This window comes from Loxodonta africana, chromosome 5 (assembly GCF_030014295.1).
Source record: "Loxodonta africana isolate mLoxAfr1 chromosome 5, mLoxAfr1.hap2, whole genome shotgun sequence".
NCBI classification, from domain to species: domain Eukaryota; kingdom Metazoa; phylum Chordata; class Mammalia; order Proboscidea; family Elephantidae; genus Loxodonta; species Loxodonta africana.
Genome location: NC_087346.1, coordinates 68,180,658 through 68,207,134, shown reverse-complemented (window position 1 = coordinate 68,207,134; position 26,477 = coordinate 68,180,658). Strand labels below are relative to the sequence as shown.

The following is a 26,477-nucleotide window of genomic DNA, read 5'->3' as shown; positions in this document are numbered from 1 at the left end:
AGAAGACCAAAAGCTGGTTCTCTGAAAAAATTAACAAAATTGATAAACGATTGGCCAAACTGACAAAACAAAAACCGGAGAGGAAGCATATAACCCGAAAAAGACATGAGATGAGCAATATCACAACAGAACCACGTGGAATTAAAAGAATCAGATTACTATGAAAAATTGTACTTGAACAAATTTGAAAACCTAGAAGAAATGGATGAAGTTCTAGAAACACACTACCTACCTAAACTAACACAAACAGAGGGAGAACAAATAAATAAACCTATAACAAAAGAAGAGATTGAAGAGGTAATATAAAAACTCCCAACACAAAAAAGCCCTGACCCTGACGGTTTCACTGGAGAATTCCACCAAACTTTCAGAGAAGGGTTAATACTAGTACTACTAAAGGTATTTCAGAACATAGAAAAGATGGAATATTCCCAAACTCATTCTATGAAGCCACCATACCCCTGATACCAAAAGACATCACAAAAAAAGAAAATTACAGACCTATATCCCTCATGAACATAGATGCAAAAATCCTTAACAAAATTCTAGCTGACAGAATTCAACAACATATCAAAATAATAATTCACCATGACCAAGTGGGATTCATACCAGGTATGCAGAGATGGTTCAACAGTAGAGAAACAATGTAACCCATCATATAAATAAAACAAAAGACAAGGATCACATGATTTTATCAATTGATGCAGAAAAGGCATTTGACAAAGTCCAACACCCATTCATGATTAAAAAAAAAACTCTCAGCAAAAGAGGAATAGAAGGAAAATTCCTCAAAATAATAAAGGCCATTTATATAAAGCCAACAGACAATATCATCCTAAATGGAGAGAGTCTGAAAGCATTCCCCTTGAGAACAGGAACCAGACAAGGATGCCCTTTATCACCACTCTTATTCAACATCGTGCTGGAGGTCCTAGCCGAGAAATTAGGCTAGATAAAGAAATAAAGCCCATCCAGATTGGTAAGGAAGAAGTGAAAGTATCTCTATTTGTAGATGACATGATCTTATATACAGAAAACCCTAAGGAATCCTCAAGAAAACTACTGAAACTAATAGAAGAGTTCAGCAGAGTATCAGCATACAAGATAAACATACAAAAATCAGTTGGATTCCTCTACACTGAAAAAAGAACATCGAAAAGGAAATCACCAAATCAATACCATTTACAGTAGCCCCCAAGAAGAAAAAATACTTAGGAATAAATCTTACCAGAGATGTAAAAGACCTATACAAAGAAAACTATAAGACACTACTGCAAGAAACCAAAAGAGACCTACATAAGTGGAAAAACATAACCTTGCTCATGGATAGGAAGACTCAACATTGCAAAAATGTCTATTCTACCAAAAGTGATCTATAGATACAATGCAATCCCAACGGCATTTTTTAATGAGATGGAGAAACAAATCACCAACTTCATATGGAAGGCAAAGAGGCCCCGGATAAGTACAGCATTACTGAAAAAGAAGAACAAAGTGGGTGGTCTCACACTACCTGACTTTAGAACCTACTATACTGACACAGTATTCAAAATAGACTGGTACTGGTACAACAACAGATACATAGACCAGTGGAACAGAATTGCGAATCCAGACATAAATCCATCCACATGTGAGCAGCTGATATTTGACAAAGGCCCAAAGTCACTTAAATAGGGACAAGACAGTCCCTTTTACAAATGGTGCTGGAATAATTGGATATCCATCTGCAAAAGAAAATGAACCAAGAGCCATACCTCACACCATGCACAAAAACTAACTCAAAATGGATCAAAGACCTAAATATAAAATCTAAAACAATAAAGATCACGGAAAAAAAAAAAAAAGGGACAACTCTAGGAGCCCTAATACATGGCAGAAACAGTATACAAAACATTACTAACAATGTGTAAACACCGGAAGAGAAACCAGGTAACTGGGAGCTCCTAGAAATCAAACACCTATGCTCATCCAAAGACTTCACCAAAAGAGTAAAAAGACTATCTACAGACTGGGAAAAAGTTTTTAGCTGTGACATTTCTGATCAGCGCCTGATCTCTAAAACCTCCATGATACTGCAAAGACTCAACAACAAAAAGACAAATAACCCAAGTAAAAAATGGGCAAAGGATATGAACACGCACTTCACTAAAGAAGACATTCAGGTAGCTAACAGATACAAGAGGAAATGCTCACAATCATTAGCCATTAGAGAAATGCAAATCAAAACTACAATGAGATTCCATCTCACTCCAACAAAGCTGGCATTAATTCAAAAAACACAAAATAATAAATGCTGGGGAGGCTGTGGTGAGACTGGAACACTTATACACTGCTGGTGGGAATGTAGGTAAAACCACTTTGGAAATCAATTTGGCGCTTCCTTAAAAAGCTAGAAATAGAACTGCCATAAGATCCAGCAATCCCACTCCTTGGAATATATCCTAGAGAAGCAAGAGCTGTCGCACCAACAGATACATGCACACCCATGTTCACTGCAGCACTGTTTATGATAGCAAAAAAATGGAAGCAATCAAGGTGCCCATCAAGGGATGAATGGATAGATGATTATGGTATATTCACACAATGGAATACTATGCATCAATAAAGAACAATGATCACTCTGTGAAACATTTCATAACATGGAGGAATCTGGAAGGCATTAAGCTGAGTGAAATTAGTCAGTTGCAAAAGGACAAATATCGTATACGGCCACTATTATAAGAACTCAAGAAATAGTTTAAACAGAGAAGAAACGATTCTTCAATGGTTACGAGAGAAGGGAGGGAGGGAGGGAGAGAGAGGGGTATTCACTAATTAGATAGTAGACAAGAACTATTTTAGGTGAAGGGAAGGACAACTCACAATACAGCAGAGGTCAGCACAACTGGAGTAAACCAAAAGCAATGAAGTTTCCTGAATAAACCGAATACTTTGAAGGCCAGCGCAGCAGGGGCAAGGGTTTGGGGACCATGGTTCCGGGGGACATCTAGGTCAACTGGCATAATAAAATCTATTAAGAAAACATTCTGCATCCCACTTTGGAAAGGGGAGTCTGGGGTCTTAAAGGCTAGCAAGTGGCCATCTAAGATGCATCAATTGGTCTCAACCCACCTGGAGCAAAGGATAATGAAGAACACCAAAGGCACAAGGTAATTATGAGCCCAAGAGAAAGAAAAGGCCACATAAACCAGAGACTACATCAGTCTGAGACCAGAAGAACCAGACGGTGCCCGGCTACAACCGATGACTGCCCCGACAGGGAACACAACAGAGAATCCCTGAGGGAGCAGGAGAGCAGTGGGATGCAGACCTCAAATTCTCATAAAAAAACCAGACTTAACGGTCTGACTGAGAAGAGTAGGACCCCGAAGTCGTGGACCCCAGGCATTCTGTTAGGTCGAGACTGGAACCATTCCCAAAGCCAATTCTTCAGACAGGGATTGGACTGGATTATAAGACAGAAAATGATACCGGTGAGGAGTGAGCTTCTTGGATCATGTAGACACATGAGACTATGTGGGCAGCTCCTGTCTGGAGGGGAGATGAGAAGGCAGAGGGGGACAGAAGCTGGCTGAACAGACACGGAAATACAGGGTGGAAATAAGGAATATGCTTCTCATTAGGGGGAGAGTAACTAGGGGTATATAGCAAGGTGTATATAAATTTTTATATGAGAGACTGACTTGATTTGTAAGCTTTCACTTAAAGCACAACAGAAATAAAAAAAGTTTATATGTTGAATACTGAAGGTCCCCAATCCTTTTTTTCCTTCCAAAATGCTGAGGAGTCTGATCTACCTGTTCTAAGGAAACACTGGAAAAATCTTCTCTGGGGAATCTGGCTAGCTCAGATGGAAGATCGCCAACAAAATGGCCCACTAAGACCAAATTACACTGAAGCACACAGTGCTACCCCTCAGCTTATTAGAGCCCTTGTAGTGCAGCAGTTAAGTGCGTGGCTGCTAACCAAAAGGTCGTCAGTTTGAACACACCAGCTGGTCTACAGAAGAAAGATGTGGCAGTCTGCTTCCATAAAGATTACCAGAAAAAACAAATCCATTGCAGTTTGGTCGATTCCAACTCATAGTGCCCCTACAGGACAGAGTAGAACTGTCCCATAGGGTTTTATAGGCTGTAATCTTTATGAAAGCAGACTGCCACATATTTCTTCCACTGAGTGGTTGGTGGGTTCAAACAGCAGACCTTTCCATTAGCAGCCAAGTGCTTAACTAGCGCACCAACAGGGCTCCTTCTTCTGTAAAGATTTACAGCCTTGGGAACCCTGTGGGGCAGCTCTACTCTGTCCTACAGGGTTGCTATAAGTCAGAATCGATTCAATGGCAATGGGTTATTCTTACGTAAGAGCAAATGGCCAAGGACGAGACATGTGACAAAACCCTAATATAAAAGACAGAGATAAAACAAATTAACAGAAAAAGGCAACTTGAAAGAAATAGACTACTTAGGGAGATGAAAACTTGAAAGGAAAACAAACAAAACCCAGAGACATAGAGAAGAAAACGCATCTATTAAAGAATAAAAACCAATACAAAATTAAAAAAATAACTCTTAGAAATTAAGAATATGGGGGGGAAAAAACCAGAAAAAATAGGAATTAAAACTGAAGAACTCCTTTAGTAAGTAGACCCAAAACCCACTGCTGTCGAGTCTAGGTAGGGTCAAAAAAGAAAGACAAGAAATAGGAGAGGAAAGGTAGGAAAATTACACGGGCAGTCTATTCCAACTAGAAAAGAGAAGATATAATTAAAAAAAATAATTCATAAAGCTTTACAAAAATTGAAAGATATTAATTTCCAGACTGAAAGGGTATAATGAGCACTCAGCACAATGTTTAAACAGAGACCTAAACCAAGGCACTTTATTGGGAAATTTTAGAACAATAAGGACAAAGAGAGGATTCAAAAAGCTTCCCCATCAAAAAAAAAAAGCTTCCAGAGGAAAAAAAAATTGGTCCCAGAGAAAGAAACAAGAATCAGAGTAGCTTTATATTTCTCGATAGCAGCATTGGAACCTAACATAAAAAATTATGGAGAAATGATTTTAGAAGTCTGAGGTAAAAATTATTTTCAAGCTAGGACTGAAACTCAGTCAAAGCTGGGTAGATACACTAAAAGCTCAAGATTATCCAAAATGTGCCCTCGGCTGCCTGCAGAAGGATCTGGCTAAGACTCCCAGCTGACCATCTCCCGAAGGAGTGGTTGTACCTAAGCTCAAGTTACCATAAGACTGGTAGTTTCCACTAGCTGGCAGGAGGGTCTGTCACTGCCCATGGGCCCCAAGTCTCCTGGGGCTGACAGCCTGCATTCTCAAACAACTCCTATAAACATTTGAAAAATACTCAAATCCAGCGCCCAAAGTGCCTGGATCACAAGCAGTTTGTTTGTCTCTTCACTGATAAGATTGCTAGCATGCTTGTCCTTTAAAAATGCACACCATAAGGGGGATAGGAAACAGAGGATCAACCCAAGTAGGTGGAAGGCATCCCCGAGATGATGTGAATGGAGATACTGAATGACAGCTGTGCAACTACTACAGACTAAAGCAGGTCAGAAGGTTCTGGAAAAGCTACTTCCAAGAAGGCAAAACTGATAAAAAAAAAACACCTGACATACTCAATCATATCTAGAAGACATTCAGAAAAACAGGAGAGTGGGAGATAAATTTGTGATAAAAATGTAGAAAACAAGTTTAAAAAAAAAAAAGGCAATTATTAAATCCGGAGGGGGTGGGATAGATGTATTTTCAAAAAAGGAAAAGTAATCAGAGCATACTACACAGTTCATCTCAGAATAACGTTTTCACAGTCACAATAATACTGAGTAACGATCTAATCAAAATTATGATAGAACTATATTTGGGGGTACAGGAAGTATGTATCTGTGGGGCTGTAGTGGTGAGCTTAAGGGTAAAAGTCATATTTCCTATTGCGGGAAGTCAAAAGACATTATCTAAATCTGAAAAAAAAATCAAGTGTTCATATTGTAAGCAGCTTAGAGACACAGATAAATTCTAAAGCTAAAAGTGATTGCCTTTCAGGACTAAGAAATGCGGACTGGGGTAGCAGCAGGGAGCTATTGACAAGCTGCATAGGCTCTTAGTTTTAAGAGTCAAATTGAAAAGTTAAAAAAAAAAACTAAATTAACAAAATAAGGTTATATAATAAAAGCATTATCTGATTACTGGAAAAATAATAATTTGATGGGTTGAAAAAAGGTAAGTAATTTTCTAAGGGGACACCAGAACCAGGACTTAAATCATCAATTTCTCAATCGAATGCTTCAGTAAGAAAGGTACTAGTTGGGCAGCTATTTACAAGACTGAAACAACAACAAAGCAAAAACAAATTAAAGACGAGCTCCCACAAATATATTGCTAATTAACCTAGAAGATAAATGGTAGTTTAAAGTAAAAAAAGCTTATTTTAATCTTCATTAAAAAGGATGATACTTGATGATGTTTCAAATTATCTACTTAAGAATAAAAATATTCATGCCGCATTTATAAAACCTACTGGATGTAAAGGAGTATGGTTAGGATTGTAATATAAGGAACCCAAAGCAGCTTATGGTCTAACAGGAAGGCAGAAAACATCACTCATGAAGTTGAGAGACAAATGATATACAAACAGCAGCTTTGTATATCTTTGTAATTCAGAAGAGAAAATTTTTTTGATTAAGACAGTCAGGAAAGTGTGATTTAATTAAGTTAGGATTTAGACATACAGAGATGGGGAAAGATTCTCTTTTCTAGGTAAAACACCCTAAGAAAAGGACAAAAATTAGAGCACAGGCACGTTTGGGGATTATGAGTAGCTCAGTTTATCTGAAATACAGAAAAGGAAACAAGAAAGAAAAAAAATATATATACATGTCTGTATAACGGATCTACCTTGAATGCCATGCTAAGGAATCTGAATGTTATTCAAAAAGAATACTGACTCAATATAGTGCTGCATGCAGTCCCTGGGCATTACAAACAGCATGCTCTAACCAAAAGATTGGAGGTTTGAGTCCACCCCGAGGTAGCTCAGAAAAAAAGCCTGGTGATGTACTTACAAAAAATTTGCCATTGAAAACTCTACGGACATGCTTCTAATGTGACACACATAGGGGTCACTACAAGACAGAATTAACTCAATAGCAACTGGTTAACTGGTTAAAGGAGTTATGGGGAAGAGGCGTGGTGGTCCAAGAAGAATAGTCATGAAAACACTGAAGTCAATAGAAGAATGCGGCTGTAAAAACAGAAACAGGGATGGTAACTGCTTAGAACTGTGTTTACTTTCTATTTTATTTTGATAGTACTTCTAAAGAACTGTGCATTTAAGTAAAGTGAGTTTTGCTGGTTTCTATAAAAATACCCGTGGATTTCTTTGGTGAAAGGTAAGACAGCACAGAATATTGGGGAAGTCAGCGCAACTTGACCAAGGCAAAGTCAGAAGCTTCACAGGCATATCCAAACTCCCTGAGGAGCCAAATTACTGGGCTGAGGGCTGGGACCATGGTCTCAGTGGGACATGTGGCTCAACTAGCATAACATAGTTTATAAAGAAAAATGTTCTACATCGTACTTTGGTGAGTAGCGTCTGGGGTCTTAAAAGCTTGTGAGTGATTATCTGAGACACTCCACGGGTCTCACCCTGTTAGGAGCAAGGGAGAAGGTAGAAAAACAAAAAAAAAAGAAGGGAAGATTAGTCCAGAGGACTAATGGATCACAACTATTACAGCCTCCACCAGACTGAGTCCAGCACAACTAGATTGTGCCCAGCTACCACCACCAACTGCTCTGACAGGGATCACAATAGAGGGTCCCGGACAGAGCTGGAGAAAAATGTAGAATAAAATTCAAATTCAAAAAAACAGACCAGACTTACTGGTCTGACACAGACTGGAGAAACCCCAAGAGTATGGCCCTGGACACCCTTTAAACTCAGTATTGAAGTCATTCCTGAGGTTCACCCTTCAGCCAAAGATTAGACAGGTCTATAAAACAAACAATAATACACATACTTTAACCATGTACACAAGACTAAATGCACACACCAGGCCAGGGGCAAGGACGAGAAGTCAGAAGGGGGACAGGAAAGCTGGACAAAAGGAAATGGGGAACCTCAGGATGAAAAGGGCAGAGTGTTGACATGTCATGGAGTTGGCCATCAATGTCACAAAACAATATCTGCATTAATTGTTTAATGAGAGACTAATCTGCTCCGTAAACCTTTACGTAAAGCATAATTTAAAAAAAATACCTGTGGATTTGTTTGATGCTCTCCTTCGAATTTCTGTCACCATCAGTCGTGAGACTTGTGTTGTGAACTGCAGAAGATCAGAAAATTTTTCTGTCATTGTATTTGGCGGAGCATTTCCAAAAACCTGTGGGTGAAAAATGCAATTTTACTGAAGCATTGTTAATTTTTCAAAAAATTCTGTGAGTTTCAAAGTGTGTTATAACTAGAGAATCAAGTAAAAAAAGCATACTTACATAGTTGCATTGGATCTGAATGGTATGTTTAAAATAAAAATAAAAAGTTTTTTATGTTTAAAATACACCTCAATAAATCACATTTAGCCATATTTCCTTATAGATATTAAATAATTTGCTAAATGAATGATTTAAAAATGCAGCCTAAAAAGGCTCAGGCCTTTATCTGTAAAATTTCAATAATTAATGTACATGTGAAGACTATTGAAATGTCAAATGTTTTGTAACATACATATTTACCAAAAAATAAAAAAATTAACCTAAAAAAAATAGTATAAATACATTATTTGGAAATATGGTAGAAAATGGCAGAAGGAGGCCAGAGCTTAAGGTATTTGATGCTGGGGAGTTAGAAACAAAGGTGGAGTATAACACTGTACTATTTTAATTTTTGAAGCACGTACTCATTTTACCTTGATAAAAATTAATACTTCAAAGGGGAAAAATAAGTGGAAAAGTTATTAAATAAACTTGTTTTTAAAAGACAAAGACAAACTTCAGAATAAATAATTCTTAAAAGGTAAACCAGTTTGGGTTCAATAAAAAGAAAATGAAACCTGGCCTGACATAGGAAAGAAATGGTATTATATTGGCTATATACCTAGATGCATCCTGAAATATTGTTTCAAAGACTGCTCTTTATAGCTGAAAAGCAATTCTGTCTTCCAAAGCTCTAACGTTACCTCTCAATTATAATAGTTATTATACAATACTTTGTATCCTTATTATTTGGTCCAATGACACTACAAAGAAAGGGAATGTAACTTATTCGCCTTTGTATTGTCTAGAAAGCTAGCACTCTGTCTTTCATGGGGATGCTCACTAAATATGCCTGTTGGTTTATATGCTGCCTGTCATCACAACCAAATTCTGAGAGCGTTTAGGAGGCATTCCAGGGCACGCAGACTACAACATAAGAACATAAACTATAAGTAAGAATGAAAACAAAACAAAGAAATGAAAACAAAAAAACCAAGGTAAGGGCAATGGACTGAGAAACAAAATAAATGAAAATATAAGATCAAAAAGACCTCTATATTTGCCATACTTTGGCTACCAATTGGACTCAACTATCCAAAAGAGGAAACCTAGTCAATTACATAGCTAACAATGTTCTTAGGAAAAGAATAATACATACTTAACGAAGTAGCTTTATTTGTCATACTACAATAAAGAATTTCTTGCAGTTACTCTAATTAAAGGGCATAACAAAGAACACAATAGCCTTAGAGGCGGAGCCAAGATGGCGGACTAGGCAGACGCTACCTCGGATCCCTCTTACAACAAAGACACGGAAAAACAAGTGAATCGATCACATACATAACAATCTACGAACCCTGAACAACAAACACAGATTTAGAGACGGACAACGAACTAATATGGGGAAGCAGCGATTGTTTCCAGAGCCTGGAGTCAGCGTACCAGTCAGGTACGGCACAAGCATAGAGAGCTGCTCCACCCCCCTGAACTAACCCCGGGAGGGGGACCAGCCGGTTCCGCGGGCGGCGTGGGACGCAGCCGGTAGGAGAAGTCCCCGGGAGGCAGTGAATGGTCTTGGAGCAGGAAGAGCAGCGTCCCAGCCGGAGAACTGTCCCGCCGGGATTTGGACTGGACGCAGCGGATTTTCTGGAAAAACTAGTTTCCCAGTGATGGCTCGGAGACAACAATCCATATCAAACCACTTAAAGAAGCAGACCATGACAGCTTCTCCAACCCTCCAAACAAAAGAATCAAAATCTTTCCCAAATGAAGATACAATCCCGGAATTATCACATACAGAATATAAAAAACTAATTTACAGAATGCTTAAAGATATCACAAATGAAATTAGGATAACTGCAGAAAAAGCCAAGGAACACACCGATAAAACTGTTGAAGAACTCAAAAAAATTATTCAAGAACATAGTGGAAAAATTAATAAGTTGCAAGAATCCATAGAGAGACAACATGTAGAAATCCAAAAGATTAACAATAAAATTACAGAATTAGACAACGCAATAGGAAGTCAGAGGAGCAGACTCGAGCAATTAGAATGCAGACTGGGACATCTGGAGGACCAGGGAATCAACACTAACATAGCTGAAAAAAAATCAGATAAAAGAATTAAAAAAAATGAAGAAACCCTAAGAATTATGTGGGACTCTATCAGGAAGGATAACCTGCGGGTGATTGGAGTCCCAGAACAGGGAGGGGAGACAGAAAACACAGAGAAAATAGTTGAAGAACTCCTGACAGAAAACTTCCCTGACATCATGAAAAACGAAAGGATATCTATCCAAGATGTTCATCGAACCCCATTTAAGATTGATCCAAAAAGAAAAACACCAAGACATATTATCATCAAACTCACCAAAACCAAAGATAAACAGAAAATTTTAAAAGCAGCCAAGGAGAAAAGAAAGGTTTCCTTCAAGAGAGAATCAATAAGAATAAGTTCAGACTACTCAGCAGAAACCATGCAGGCAAGAAGGGAATGGGACGACATATACAGAGCACTGAAGGAGAAAAACTGCCAGCCAAGGATCATATATCCAGCAAAACTCTCTCTGAAATATGAAGGCGAAATTAAGATATTTACAGACAAACACAAGTTTAGAGAATTTGCAAAAACCAAACCAAAGCTACAAGAAATACTAAAGGATATTGTTTGGCCAGAGAACCAATAATATCAGACATCAGCACAACACAAGGTCACAAAACAGAACGTCCTGATATCAACTCAAATAGGGAAATCACAAAAACAAACAAATTAAGATTAATTAAAAAAAAAAAATACACATAACAGGGAATCATGAAAGTCAATAGGTAAAAGATCACAATAATCAAAAAGAGGGACTAAATACAGGAGGCATTGAACTGCCAGATGGAGAGTGATACAAGGCAATATAGAACAATACAAGTTAGGTTTTTACTTAGAAAAATAGGGGTAAATAATAAGGTAACCACAAAAAGGTATAACAACTCTATAACACAAGATAAAAGCCAAGAAAAACATAACGACTCAACTAACATAAAGTCAAACACTATGAAAATGAGGATCTCAAAATTTACTAAGAAAAACGCCTCAGCACAAAAAAGTATGTGGAAAAATGAAATTGTCAACAACACACATAAAAAGGCATCAAAATGACAGCACTAAAAACTTATTTATCTATAATTACGCTGAATGTAAATGGACTAAATGCACCAATAAAGAGACAGAGAGTCACAGACTGGATAAAGAAACACGATCCATCTATATGCTGCCTACAAGAGACACACCTTAGACTTAGAGACACAAACAAACTAAAACTCAAAGGATGGAAAAAAATATATCAAGCAAACAATAAGCAAAAAAGAAGAGGAGTAGCAATATTAATTTCTGACAAAATAGACTTTAGACTTAAATCCACCACAAAGGATAAAGAAGGACACTATACAATGATAAAAGGGACAATTGATCAGGAAGACACAACCATATTAAATATACATGCACCCAATCACAGGGCTGCAAGATACATAAATCAGATTTTAACAGAATTGAAAAGTGAGATAGATACCTCCACAATTATAGTAGGAGACTTCAACACACCACTTTCGGAGAAGGACAGGACATCCAGTAAGAAGCTCAATAGAGACACGGAAGATCTAATTACAACAATCAACCAACTTGACCTCATTGACTTATACAGAACTCTCCACCCAACTGCTGCAAAATATACTTTTTTTTCTAGCACACATGGAACATTCTCTAGAATAGACCACATATTAGGTCATAAAACAAACCTTTGCAGAGTCCAAAACATCGAAATATTACAAAGCATCTTCTCAGACCACAAGGCAATAAAACTAGAGATCAATAACAGAAAAACTAGGGAAAAGAAATCAAATACTTGGAAAATGAACAATACCCTCCTGAAAAAAGACTGGGTTATAGAAGACATCAAGGAGGGAATAAGGAAATTCATAGAAAGCAACGAGAATGAAAATACTTCCTATCAAAACCTCTGGGACACAGCAAAAGCAGTGCTCAGAGGCCAATTTATATCGATAAATGCACACATACAAAAAGAAGAAAGAGCCAAAAGCAGAGAACTGTCCCTACAACTTGAACAAATAGAAACTGAGCAACAAAAGAATCCATCAGGCTCCAGAAGAAAACAAATAATAAAAATTAGAGCTGAACTAAATGAATTAGAGAACAGAAAAACAATTGAAAGAATTAACAAAGCCAAAAGCTGGTTCTTTGAAAAAATTAACAAAATTGATAAACCATTGGCCAGACTGACTAAAGAAATACAGGAAAGGAAACAAATAACCCGAATAAGAAATGAGAAGGACCACATCACAACAGAACCACATGAAATTAAAAGAATCATTTCAGATTATTATGAAAAATTGTACTCTAACAAATTTGAAAACCTAGAAGAAATGGATGAATTCCTGGAAAAACACTACCTACCTAAACTAACACATTCAGAAGTAGAACAACTAAATAGACCCATAACTAAAAAAGAGATTGAAACGGTAATCAAAAAACTCCCAACAAAAAAAAGCCCTGGCCCGGACGGCTTCACTGCAGAGTTCTACCAAACTTTCAGAGAAGAGTTAACACCACTACTTCTGAAGGTATTCCAAAGCATAGAAAATGACGGAATACTACTCAACTCATTCTATGAAGCCACCACCTCCCTGATACCAAAACCAGGTAAAGACATTACAAAAAAAGAAAATTATAGACCTATATCCCTCATGAACATAGATGCAAAAATCCTCAACAAAATTCTAGCCAATAGAATCCAACAACACATCAAAAAAATAATTCACCCTGATCAAGTGGGATTTATACCAGGTATGCAAGGCTGGTTTAATATCAGAAAAACCATTAATGTAATCCATCACATAAATAAAACAAAAGACAAAAACCACATGATCTTATCAATTGATGCAGAAAAGGCATTTGACAAAGTCCAACACCCATTCATGATAAAAACTCTCACCAAAATAGGAATTGAAGGAAAATTCCTCAACATAATAAAGGGCATCTATTTTTATGCAAAGCCAACAGCCAATATCACTCTAAATGGAGAGAACCTGAAAGCATTTCCCTTGAGAACGGGAACCAGACAAGGATGCCCTTTATCACCGCTCTTATTCAACATCGTGCTGGAAGTCCTAGCCAGGGCAATTAGGCTAGACAAAGAAATAAAAGGTATCCGGATTGGCAAGGAAGAAGTAAAGTTATCACTATTTGCAGATGACATGATTATATACACAGAAAACCCCAAGGAATCCTCCAGAAAACTACTGAAACTAATAGAAGAGTTTGGTAGAGTCTCAGGCTATAAAATAAACATACAAAAATCACTTGGATTCCTCTACATCAACAAAAAGAACACCGAAGAGGAAATAACCAAATCAATACCATTCACAGTAGCCCCCAAGAAGATAAGATACTTAGGAATAAATCTTACCAAGGATGTAAAAGACCTATACAAAGAAAACCACAAAGCTCTACTACAAGAAATTCAAAAGGACATACTTAAGTGGAAAAACATACCCTGCTCATGGATAGGAAGACTTAACATAGTAAAAATGTCTATTCTACCAAAAGCCATCTATACATTTAACGCACTTCCGATCCAAATTCCAATGTCATATTTTAAGGGGATAGAGAAACAAATCACCAATTTCATATGGAAGGGAAAGAAGCCCCGGATAAGCAAAGCACTACTGAAAAAGAAGAAGAAAGTGGGAGGCCTCACTTTACCTGACTTCAGAACCTATTATACAGCCACAGTAGTCAAAACAGCCTGGTACTGGTACAACAACAGGCACATAGACCAATGGAACAGAATTGAGAACCCAGACATAGATCCATCCACGTATGAGCAGCTGATATTTGACAAAGGACCAGTGTCAATTAATTGGGGAAAAGATAGTCTTTTTAACAAATGGTGCTGGCATAACTGGATATCCATTTGCAAAAAAATGAAACAGGACCCATACCTCACACCATGCACAAAAACTAACTCCAAGTGGATCAAAGACCTAAACATAAAGACTAAAACGATAAAGATCGTGGAAGAAAAAATTGGGACAACCCTAGGAGCCCTAATAAAAGGTATAAACAGAATACAAAACATTACCAAAAATGATGAAGAGAAACCCGATAACTGGGAGCTCCGAAAAATCAAACACCTATGCTCATCTAAAGACTTCACCAAAAGAGTAAAAAGACCACCTACAGATTGGGAAAGAATTTTCAGCTATGACATGTCCGACCAGCGCCTGATCTCTAAAATCTACATGATTCTGTCAAAACTCAACCATAAAAAGACAAACAACCCAATCAAGAAGTGGGCAAAGGATATGAACACACATTTCACTAAAGAAGATATTCAGGCAGCCAACAGATACATGAGAAAATGCTCTCGATCATTAGCCATTAGAGAAATGCAAATTAAAACTACGATGAGATTTCATCTCACACCAGCAAGGCTGGCATTAATCCAAAAAACACAAAATAATAAATGTTGGAGAGGCTGCGGAGAGATTGGAACTCTTAGACACTGCTGGTGGGAATGTAAAATGGTACAACCACTTTGGAAATCTATCTGGCGTTATCTTAAACAGTTAGAAATAGAACTACTATACAACCCAGAAATCCCACTCCTCGGAATATACCCTAGACATACAAGAGCCTTCATACAAACAGATATATGCACACCCATGTTTATTGCAGCTCTGTTTACAATAGCAAAAAGTTGGAAGCAACCAAGGTGTCCATCAACGGATGAATGGGTAAATAAATTGTGGTATATTCACACAATGGAATACTACGCATCGATAAAGAACAGTGACGAATCTCTGAAACATTTCATAACATGGAGGAACCTGGAAGGCATTATGCTTAGCGAAATTAGTCAGAGGCAAAAGGACAAATATTGTATAAGACCACTATTATAAAATCTTGAGAAATAGTAAACCTGAGAAGAACACATACTTGTGTGGTTACGAGGGGGGGAGGGAGGGAGGGTGGGAGAGGGTTTTTTATTGATTAATCAGTAGATAAGAACTGCTTTAGGTGAAGGGAAAGAAAACACTCAATACATGGAAGGTCAGCTCAACTGGACTGGACCAAAAGCAAAGAAGTTTCCGGGATAAAATGAATGCTTCAAAGGTCAGTGGAGCAAGGGCGGGGGTCTGGGGAACATGGTTTGGGGGGACTTCTAAGTCAATTGACAAAATAATTCTATTATGAAATCATTCTGCATCCCACTTTGAAATGTGGCATCTGGGGTCTGAAATGCTAACAAGCGGCCATCTAAGATGCATCAATGGGTCTCAACCCACCTGGAGCAAAGGAAAATGAAGAACACCAAGGCCACACGACAACTAAGAGCCCAAGAGACAGAAAGGGCCACATGAACCAGAGACTTACATCATCCTGAGACCAGAAGAACTAGTTGGTGCCCGGCCACAATCGATGACTGCCCTGACAGGGAGCACAGCAGAGGACCCCTGAGGGAGCAGGAGATCAGTGGGATACAGACCCCAAATTCTCATAAAAAGACCAAACTTAATGGTCTGACTGAGACTAGAGGAATCCCGGCGGCCATGCTCCCCAGACCTTCTGTTGGCACAGGACAGGAACCATCCCCGAAGACAACTCATCAGACATGAAAGGGACTGGTCAGCAGGTGGGAGAGAGACACTGTTGAAGAGTGAGCTAATTATATCAGGTGGACACTTGAAAAAAAAAAAAAAAAGAACACAATAGCCTTACAATAAACAATATTTTTCTTACAACCTTACAATAGAGAATTTTTAATTCCAACTGTTTTTTTTTTAATTGTAAATACATAGGTAACAAAGCACTTTCCATTTTGACCATCTTCACATGTACAATCCAGTGACATTATGTTCATCATGTTGTTCATTCATCACAATATGTTTCTTATAACCCCCTTCAAATTACGCTGAAGGTGCCAAACAATAAATCAATTCTATAAGAGCATGCTTTTGTCTAGGTACTTAGTTCTGTTTACTGACTTGATTAAAAAACTAAAACCAAACCCACCGCCCTCAAGTTGATCCTGACTCATGGTAACTCCATAAAAAAAAAAAAAAGAACTGCCCCACAGAGTTTCTAAGGAGTGCCTGGTGGATTCAAACTGCTGACCTTTTGGTTAACAGCCATAGTACTTAGCCACTATGCCACCAGGGTATAGGAGTACTTTTGTCTCAAAAAACAAATAGACAGTATTCTTAAAAAATTCTTCACTTTTTTTTTGCAGAGATTTTGATAAATGTTGTGTGCTTACAGATAACCAAGGCGTTCTGGTGGTGCAGTGGTTAAAGGGATCAGCTGCTACCTGCAAGATCTGCAGTTCAAGCCCACCAGCTGCTCTGTGGGAGAAAGGTGTGTCAGTCTGCTTCTGTAAAGATACAGAGCCTTGGAAAACCTATGGGGTAGTTCTACTTTGTCCTGTAGGGTCCCTATGAATCACAGTCAACTTAATGGCAGTGGGTTTGGTTTTCTGGTTTACAGATAACCTATGTTGCATGTTAAATAATACCCACATGCTTTAACAAACATTAAACTGGAGACAGAATTGACTTCTTAGATAAAAAATGGGAAGCCTAAAAATGATACATGCTTGAATAGGAAGCCATTCTATCTCCACTCAAAGTGAGTGGTTAGCTGTTCAATGTTGGTGTTTATAAAGCAGCTGTATATTTGCTTAGACAATGATTAAGTCTGTTTTTATCAGGTGAAACTGATTTAGACTTAAGTAGATACACATTCCTATTACCCAGAGTATACTGATCTATACTTTATTCCTAAGAGTTAAGACAATTTCACAAAATAAATAACTCACTTCTTACAAAGTATAAGGATACAGTTATTCAAGCAGACTTCATGCTGGGTAAATCATACACTATGAAAAGGCAATTAACTTTTCAGAGAAATTCTGATATTTACTGCTTTATTTCCATACAAGTTTTTTTTGAAAGATAAATTTTGCTTGAACCAACCAATTCAAAATCAATACATCTTTTCCTCACTTATCAACTATCCTGTTATCCAACATTTCACTTTTACTACAAAAGTAAAAGATTTACTATCTATTTTGTGCACTAATGACATATCTCTGGCAGTAACCAACAGTAACAAATGCTAAGCTGTGGATGCAAGAGTAACACTGGCTTTGACGTTTACGGTTATGTGTTGACTTGGTTGGGCCATGATTCTCAGTGGTTTGGCAGTTAAGTAATGATGTAATTTGGCAGTTATGTAATGAGGCAGTCATCCTCCATTTTGTGATCTAATGTGGTCATCCATTTTTGCGTAACATCAATTTCACATAATGACCTGGTCTTTGGAACCTAACCACGTCGGTAAGTGAGGACAGGGTGTACTATAGAAAAAAAAGGACTATGTCCTATTTGCTGAAATGAAATCAACAAATGTCGCTGTTTCAAAATAATCAACTTTTACTGTAGTGTAGTGAACCAACACTACTGATCAATTCATTCTTTCATTTATTCACCCAGGAATATTTAAAAACCCTGGTGGCATAGTAGCTAAGTGCTACAGCTGCTAACCAAGAGGTTGGCAGTTTGAATCTGCCAAGTGCTCCTTGGAAACTCTATCGGGCAGTTCTACTCTGTCCTATAGGGTCACTATGAGTCAGAATCGACTCGACGGCAGTGGTTTTTTGGGGGTTTATTGTATGCCAGGCAAAGTTCTAAGCCATAAATACAAAGGTTAACAAATACAATTCCTGTGCTCACACAGTTTACATTTTTTACAAACATTAAACAAATTAATTTAAAAATTAAAATAATTTCAGATAGTTATATGTGTTACACAGGAAGTACAGTAAAACCTGCAAAAGCTGGAACCTGTGTGTAAGGCAGAAACCTATCAGAGAAGGAAATCTTTTTTTTCCACTAAACTGATAGGAAACTGATAAGACTGCACCCTGCAGAAGGTAGAAAACTTGGGAGACCCAGAAAAACAAGGCAGTCACATCGAGTTCTGAGTTCCAGCTCTTACAAGTTTCACCGTATAAAACAGGGTAAGTGAAAGAGAATGCCTGGGATGGGAAGAAGGTTGTCACGAGAGTATCTCTGAGAGAATGGGGGGGGGGGAAGGGTTGTCAGCAAAAGCCATTTTGAGGAAATGACACCGATACCAAAGGATGAAACTGTATGATGAGAAAAAGCCACAAAACAAAGAGCCCGGGGAAGAATTAGTTGTCCAGGCAGTGAGAACAGCAATTGCGAAGACTTTGAAGTGGGAATGAGATTGAGGTTGCTGAAGAATTACAAAGAGGCTAGTGAGGCTAGAATATTTCAAATAAGAGGGATAACGGTACAGGGAAAGGCTGGAGAAGCACAGGAACTAAATCACGAATCTGACTTTCAGATAATACTGAATATATAGAGTAGCAAAGGGCAGAATTTTTTTGTGATTGGCTTCGATAATTAAATCTAAAAATGTTAGTATGTATTCATCACCTTCAACAAACAGTGCTATTTCTTGAAAACACACATTTTGACCACGCACTTAAATGTATGTCATTCAGGTCTGAGCATGGAGCATGGGGCCTGATTTCTACTTCTCACCCTCAGGACTACTGGTCAAATTTTCTGGTTCTCGGTATCTTGTCTGTCAAGAAAGAGTTGGAAAAGAGAACTGATAACACATTCAGCTCAAAAAGGTTGATTCTATAATAGCTATATGATTATTTACATCTCAGATGAAATAGGGTTTTCTTGGCAATGATCTTTGCAGAAGCAGATTGCCAAGCCTTTCTTCTGTGGCACCACTGGGTGGGTTCCAACTGCCAACCTTTTAATGAGCAGCCAAGTACAAACCATTTGTGCCACCCAGGGACTATAAACAAACAGTAACAGGGAACAAAAGTGCTTTAGTAAATGCAACAAAAATAGCAATAATTATCATATATTGAGCACTTAAAATGTGCCTAGCACTACTCAAATATTTTACGTGTCATGTGAATCTCATAAAACCCTATACAGGAAACCCTGGTGGTGTAGTAGTTAAGAGTTCAGCTGCTAACCAAGAGGTCAGCAGTTTGAATCCACCAGGTGCTCCCTGGAAACCCTATGGGGCAGCTCTACTCTGTCCTATAGGATTACTATAAGTCAGAATCAATTTGACAGCAATGGGTTTTGGGTTTTTTTTTTTTTTTTTTTGGTATTAGTATCCTTATTGTAGAGATGAGGAAATTCAAGGTTAGGGATGTTAAATGGCTTATGCCAGTAGATGCTGGAGACAGAATTTAAACCTAGCTCTCTCTCTGATTCCAAACTGCACTCTTAATCACTACTATATTGTCTCAATTAAACTTCTCATGAACACTATCACTTTAATTTTGCAGTTTCCCACCTTTAGAGGGGAAAGCAGAGTTTGGCTTGTTTTTAGAAGGATCACTTTAAATATCCATCTAAATTTCAGGAAATTTCCTGGCATCTCCTTAACTAAATATTTTTGGCATACCCAGGGAGAGAACAAATTAATGGTGTCATTTAATTGCTTGCATGAAGTAGTGGTTCAGTATATATTTGTTGTGGAATGATACTATTAAATAAAACTTTACATCCACAGGTGGATGGCTTTAACAAACAGAGGTTTATTCTCTCACAGACTAGGAGGCTAAATGTCCAAATTGAGGGTGACAGCTCCAGGGAAGCCTTTCTCTGTCTGTTGGCTTTGGGAACAGGTCCTTTTCATCGATCTTCCACTGCATCTAGGTGTTTCTCAGCACAGGGATCCCAGGTCCAAAGGACACACTCCGCTGCCAGCTCTTCTTTCGTGGTGGTATGAAGTCCCTCTCTTCTCTGCTCCATCCTCTCTTTTATATCTCAGAAGAGACTGACTCAAAATGCAACCTAATCCTGCAGATTGAGTTCTGCCTCATTAACGTAATGGCCTCTAATCCTGCCTCATTAATGTCATAGAGGTTAGGATTTCCAACACATAGGATAATCATATCAGACGACAAAATGGTGGACAACCATACAATACTAGGAATCAAGGCCTAGCCAAGATGATGCACATTTTAGGGGGACACAATTCAACCTGTAACAGTCAATAAAAGGTTAGTCACAAAGGGCTAATATCTGACTGACAATTAAGAGTTTCAGAAAGAGAACATATAAAACACAGCGGAGAATACTATCAAAGAAACAGTTGAAAAAATCTTGGCAGAATTGAAGGGTACAAGTTTTCAGAGTAAAAAAGCCGATCCCGAAGTCTCAGTGGAATTTCAAAAAATGAGGAGAATAAGAAGAACCTAGAAACTTTTAGACAGAAAGACAGACTCACAGAGAGAATGGCAAAAAGATGAAGTAAGACTGGGGGAAAGGCAGTAAGTTTGAGATGGGGGCCAGGCAGAGATGGGGGATAAAGGGAAAGACATGACCAGGGGAGACAGAAACCAGGAAGGGGAGAAACGGAGGGAGAAAAAACATGGGGGGTGAGAGGCAGAGAGTAAGAGAGACAGGGACAGAGACAGAAATGGAAAAGAAAGAGAAAGACACAGAGAAACGGAAATTGGTAGAAAAAGACAGAAATAAGGAAAGGAGGGAGAGACAGAGGTTGGAGAAAAAGGATGGATGGAGGCACAGGTGGAAGGAGAGAAAAACGGAGGGAAAGTGAGCACGGAGAGAGAGAGAGAGAGACAGGGGAGCTGATAGGAGATCAAGGAAAGAAAGAGACACGGGCATGAGAAGTAAAACTGGAATTTTAACAGTTATTCAGTCTGGGGAGAGTAAGTTCTACAAGAATGGAAAAACAATCATAGCACACTATAAGATTCATCTTATTTACACAACAGTCAGCAGAGTATAAAAACCAAAAACCAAACCCAGTGCTGTCGAGTTGATTCCGACTCATAGTGACCCTATAGGAGAGGGTAGAACTGCCCCAGAGTTTCCAAGGAGAGCCTGGCGGATTCGAACTGTCGACCCTTTGGTTAACAGCCGTAGCACTTAACCACTATACGACCAGGGTTTCCCAGTAGAGTATAGGCACTGAATATTGTTTAAACAAATGGTATACTCATGTGAGGAGGATAAGCAGGAAAGCAGTGTGAACGAGCCAGTGTGAGCAAGTATGTTTGGGGAGATGAGAAGAAAGCTAATCCTCATATTCCACAGCAGGAAGTCAATGAGAACTGAATAATCAAGACAGCGTAGTAAAAGTATGTTATTTAAAAACTGAAAGACCTGAAAGTGGTGATGGCAGCTAACAGAGAGGAGTGGGGCGCCTATAATCCCTTGGAACTACTTGATTTTTTAAACTACGTACCTGTATACCTTTGATAAAGAAAACTTTAATAAAAAAATCCCAACAAGTTTTTTACATGCAAGTGACAAAATAACATTAAAACATTAACTCTATTTAGACTCCCTATGACCCGTAACTATCCTCTTATAGAATCTTTCATGAGAAAACCAGCCAAACAACAAAACAAACTGAGATGATTCCTTAAAGTGTTCAAAGGACATAGGCAGTAGCATCATTTTGGTGCCATAAGCCATCACTTCAAAAGAAAATGTTTATCCCTCCCCAAACTCAACCATTAGGGGAACACTTCATAAAATGCTCACGGTCTTCCTTTTATCTGTTAGAAATGAAGGTCTCAGTAAGTGTAATTCATTCTGCCCAGGTCTCACATAAAGTTGCATTACTTTGTAGCAAATTGAAAGAGAGGAATGAAAACATCAAGCTTCTTAAAAACTAACACATCCTATCAATTTTTTCTAACAGGGACTGACTGACTTACTAACCTCCTGGAAGGCATGTGCTTGACAACCCAGACTTACCCTGTTAAACACTGGCAGCATCATGTACAGTTTCTCTTCTTGTTCCTTCTGAGTCATGTGCCGGGGAGGATGGCACAACTCAGTGAAGAGCCGGCGGAGGTGCATCAGTCCTAAGGCGTTGTCTTGTGGGCTGCACTCCTCCTGCCTCGGCCGTCCCATGATCCTTTTCACCATGTTCATCTTGGCTGGTTGGTGATAAACACTTCTAATCCTGCAGAAAGATGTTAATAAACGGTCAAAATGCCATCATGTTGAGAGCTTATAAACACGGTCTGAAACATGAGAAAATTCTGTATAAAAGGTTTTTTCTACTTTAAACAAAAAGGAGCATTAAACAGAAAAGACAGAGGCAAAGCTAATTTTGATAAATCTCTTGGAATGACAAATTATGTATCACAACACTGAATTACTAGGTTTCTACTTTGCTTTGCCACGATTTGTATAAAATGGAAAACATAACTAGATAAGCAACAAATGCGTCCAATTGAGTTACACCAAGATCAAGTAACCGAAACCCATTGCTGTCCAGTGGATTTCGACTCATAGCAGCCCTATAGGATACAGTAGAACTATCCCATAGGATTTCCAAGGAGCGGCTGGTGGATACAAACTGCCAACCTTTTAATTAGCAGTAAGCTCTTAACCAGTGCACCATCAGGGCTTCTCAACAAGTGAAAGGATCACAAATTGTAATATGTTGCTCAATAGCTGAGCATATGTAAAAAGAATGAAAGAAGAGAATGTTTACACTAATCTCAAAATATCTAAACAAAAACGAGAAACAAATCTATAAAGCTTTCTATAAATACACCATAGAGTTTTCTATAAATACATATATACATGTACATACATATATCTCCAACAAATATATTCAAAAACCTTTCTCTACATGAAGAATTACACATTGGGTGCCTACCAAAGAGTTTAGTTTCTGTTACAGTTTTAAAACATGCAAATTAAATAAAATTATATCCCAATATATCTTATAAATCATGAGGACAGAAAAAATTATATAACTGAAGATCACCAATTTTCAAAAGATAGGAATAATAGGATAATTTACCTTTACTTAAACTAGTGTTTTTCAAACTGTAGGTTGAAACTCTTTGATAGGTCATATTAATGGACCACAATGAGCATTTTAAAAAATGAAACAGATTGCAAGATATCAGAATATATATCATATGATCAGGAGAGCTACTGTTTTGTGAAACTTTTTTTTTTTTTTTTAACCTAGGGATGTACGAGTGTGAGGAACCCTTGTGCAGTGTAAACAGTTAAAAACTCAGCTACTACCTGAAAGGTTGGCAGTTCAAATCTACCCAGAGGCATCTCAGAAGAAAAGCGTAGAGATTTACTTCTGAAAGATCAAGCCATTGAAAACCCTGTGGCGCGCAGTTCCACTGTGACAAACATGGGGTCTGTATGAGTCAGAATTGACTCGACAGCAACTGGTTTGGTTTTGGTATGGCTGAGTGTGTGTGCAGGCTCACGTGCCTGTGTGTAATGAGTCACCATGTAACATGTATCCCCTCCTGGAGCTGCATTTAAAAAGTAAAGTTTGTACAAGAAAAAAAACAAAAAAAACCACTGGTTTAGAGTTTATTGCTGAATCAATAAGCTTACAGAAAGCATCATCTGCGCTTTTCAACCAGTACCAAACTGTGCCAGCAATTAGCTAATTTCAGATACAAAAAACAGGATACCTTACAAAAGGAACCAGGAAGGCTGGAAGAACATTATAAATGTGCAGAATTCGGATAAAAGGATTTGCTTTTTAATCTGCAGAAAAGCAAGCCTAATCTGAAGCTTAACTTTTAATTTCTCTGTATAACCACATGAACTAGTATGCCATTTCTTAAGAAATGGCGGACTACTGCAAGGCTAGGGCTTTTTCTGCTAAATATCTGCCCAGTGATTTTTAAAACTGTAAGAAGAACTATCATCTTAAACATGTTTGTCCTGGAGAATTCTGAGTGAATTCCGTATTTGGCTACAGGCATATGCTTATGCCCTCCAGCTCGACAGCAGAAGCAGGACATGATGTTACTCACAACAGGCAAGAAGCAGAGAGGAGAATCTGCCCAGAGCTCTGCCAATGTCTTACCTGCACTGAGAGTCTACTGTGCAATAAGTACTCACTACGTTCTAAAGTGCACCAATCTAAAGGAAAGAGCACTTGGACACAAAAGCAAAGAACTGAGGACAACGGTTAAACTACAAAATACCAAAAAAAAAAAAAAATAATAAGTCCAATTCAAAGTTGTTCAACATCTGTCATCCTTGAAGACATATTTATATCCTCTAAATATAAACATATACACACACACATATGCTGGCATGCACACACATACATGTTAACTATACATTCAAGAAACATATTCCGGGGGGGCCCAAGATAGCTGACTATAGGTAGAAGCTACCTCTGATCCCTACTGTAACAAAGACTCGGAAAAACAAGTGAATCGATCACATACATGACAATCTAAGAACCCTGACCATCAAACACAGATCTAAAGAGTTGACCTGAGTGACAGAGACTGAGAACGAACAACCACGGGGAAGCAGCGGCTGTTTTCGGAGCCTGGAGCCAGCGTCCCAGTCAGGAAACCTTGGTGCCGGGCTTTGGACTGGGTGCAGGGGAGCTGAGCACGGCATCCTGAGACGGCGCAAACACGGGACGTAGCCCTAGCCCCCAGAAGTGACCTCGGGAGAAGCCCAGCCAGTACACGCAGGCAGCGCAGTGATGCAGCTCACAGAAAAAGTCACCCGGAGGCAGCGACTGGTTTTGGAGCCCGGACTGCGGCGTCCCAGCCGGTGAACCTTGGTGCTGGACTTTGGACTGGGAGTGGAGGAACTAACCACGGCTTCTGAGACAGTGCACGCACAGGACGCAGGCCTGACCCTCGGGGGCAATCTCTACCCAGCCAGCGCACTCAGTCGATGTGCCCCTCAGGAATCTCAGAAAAAAACAGTCATCCCAAGCAAGATAAGTAACTTTGTCTATATTCTGGAGTGCTACTCTCTCCTATTTATCTGAACCCACCCCTCCCCTTCCCAGGCGGCTTCATTAACATTGGAATTTCCTGAGACAGAGAGTGAACTGTGCTGCAGTTTATCTTTCTTTTTTTTTGATCTCTTCCTAACCCATTCTCCCGGCCTGAGAAAAAAACAAACAAACAAAAAAAGCAGCTACAAAAAACCCAGGGACCAAAAATACTTCCCTAATTGGACAAAAAACACAGAACCAGCTCCAGCCAAACATATGTGATCCACAGTCTTGGGCTTTCATCCCTACAGGGAAAAAGGTGGCTATTATAATGCAAAGGCCATTCTGATAGGGATCTGACTGTAATTGTTTTAGTGGATTTCTGAACAGACAAGTTTCCCAGGTCTGATATGTCTGCATATTCAACAGAGCCCTCACTGACCCACAACAGGGAACTGAGGGCTGAAGCTCCCCCCCAGACCACCTAGCCTCCTGCCTTAGGGGTCTAAGGAGGGTGACACCTACCAATCTGTAGAGGTACTTGCATTGGGGGCCTAAGGTACAGCTGCAGAGCCCACTCACCAAAGTGCTTTGTAATAGAGACGCACCTACCTCACTGGCACTTGGGGTAAGCCTGTCAGCATCCTGCCCCCCCGGACTGTGAAACCCTGCTGCTACTAGAATCTGGTGCACACAACTATCACCACTACTTCTCTAGGTGGATAGGTGACAGTCTGCACCACACACTTGATGACCCAAAATCAGCTTCTACTCAAGAATAGCGAATGGACTCTTAGGCTTATATATCTGGTAATACCCCAAACCAGCTGGTAATAGGACATAACTGATTCAAGGGCTACAACAATCAAGACAGTGCAATCTAGTAGCCCATCTACGCATATTAAAAGAAAACAAAACAAGATAAGACTCAGTGAGCAAATACAGAATAAATCACTACAATATCTTAGAGATGGCTCAGAGACAGCAGTCGATATCAAACCACAAAAAGCAGCAGACCGTGATTGCTTCTACAACTCCCCAAACTAAAGAATCAAAACCTTTCCCAAATGAAGATACAATTCTGGAATTGCCAGATGCAGAATATAAAAAACTAATTTGCAGAATGCTTCAAGACATCAGGG

The 26,477-nt window shown here is 38.8% G+C and overlaps 1 protein-coding gene across 15 annotated transcripts in view; it reads right to left on the bottom strand.

Moving 5' to 3' along the window:
* The window catches only part of WDFY3 (WD repeat and FYVE domain containing 3), a 351,860-nt gene that overhangs the window by 176,374 nt on the left and 149,009 nt on the right, over window positions 1–26,477 (bottom strand). For all 15 annotated transcript variants that reach the window (XM_064285618.1, XM_064285625.1, XM_064285619.1 and 12 more), the window contains 2 exons: window positions 22,347–22,557; window positions 8,269–8,392 (listed from right to left, as the gene is read on the bottom strand). In XM_064285618.1, the coding sequence (XP_064141688.1) occupies window positions 8,269–8,392; window positions 22,347–22,557 (335 nt within the window). Of the gene's footprint in view, window positions 1–8,268; window positions 8,393–22,346; window positions 22,558–26,477 lie in introns of those variants that run through there.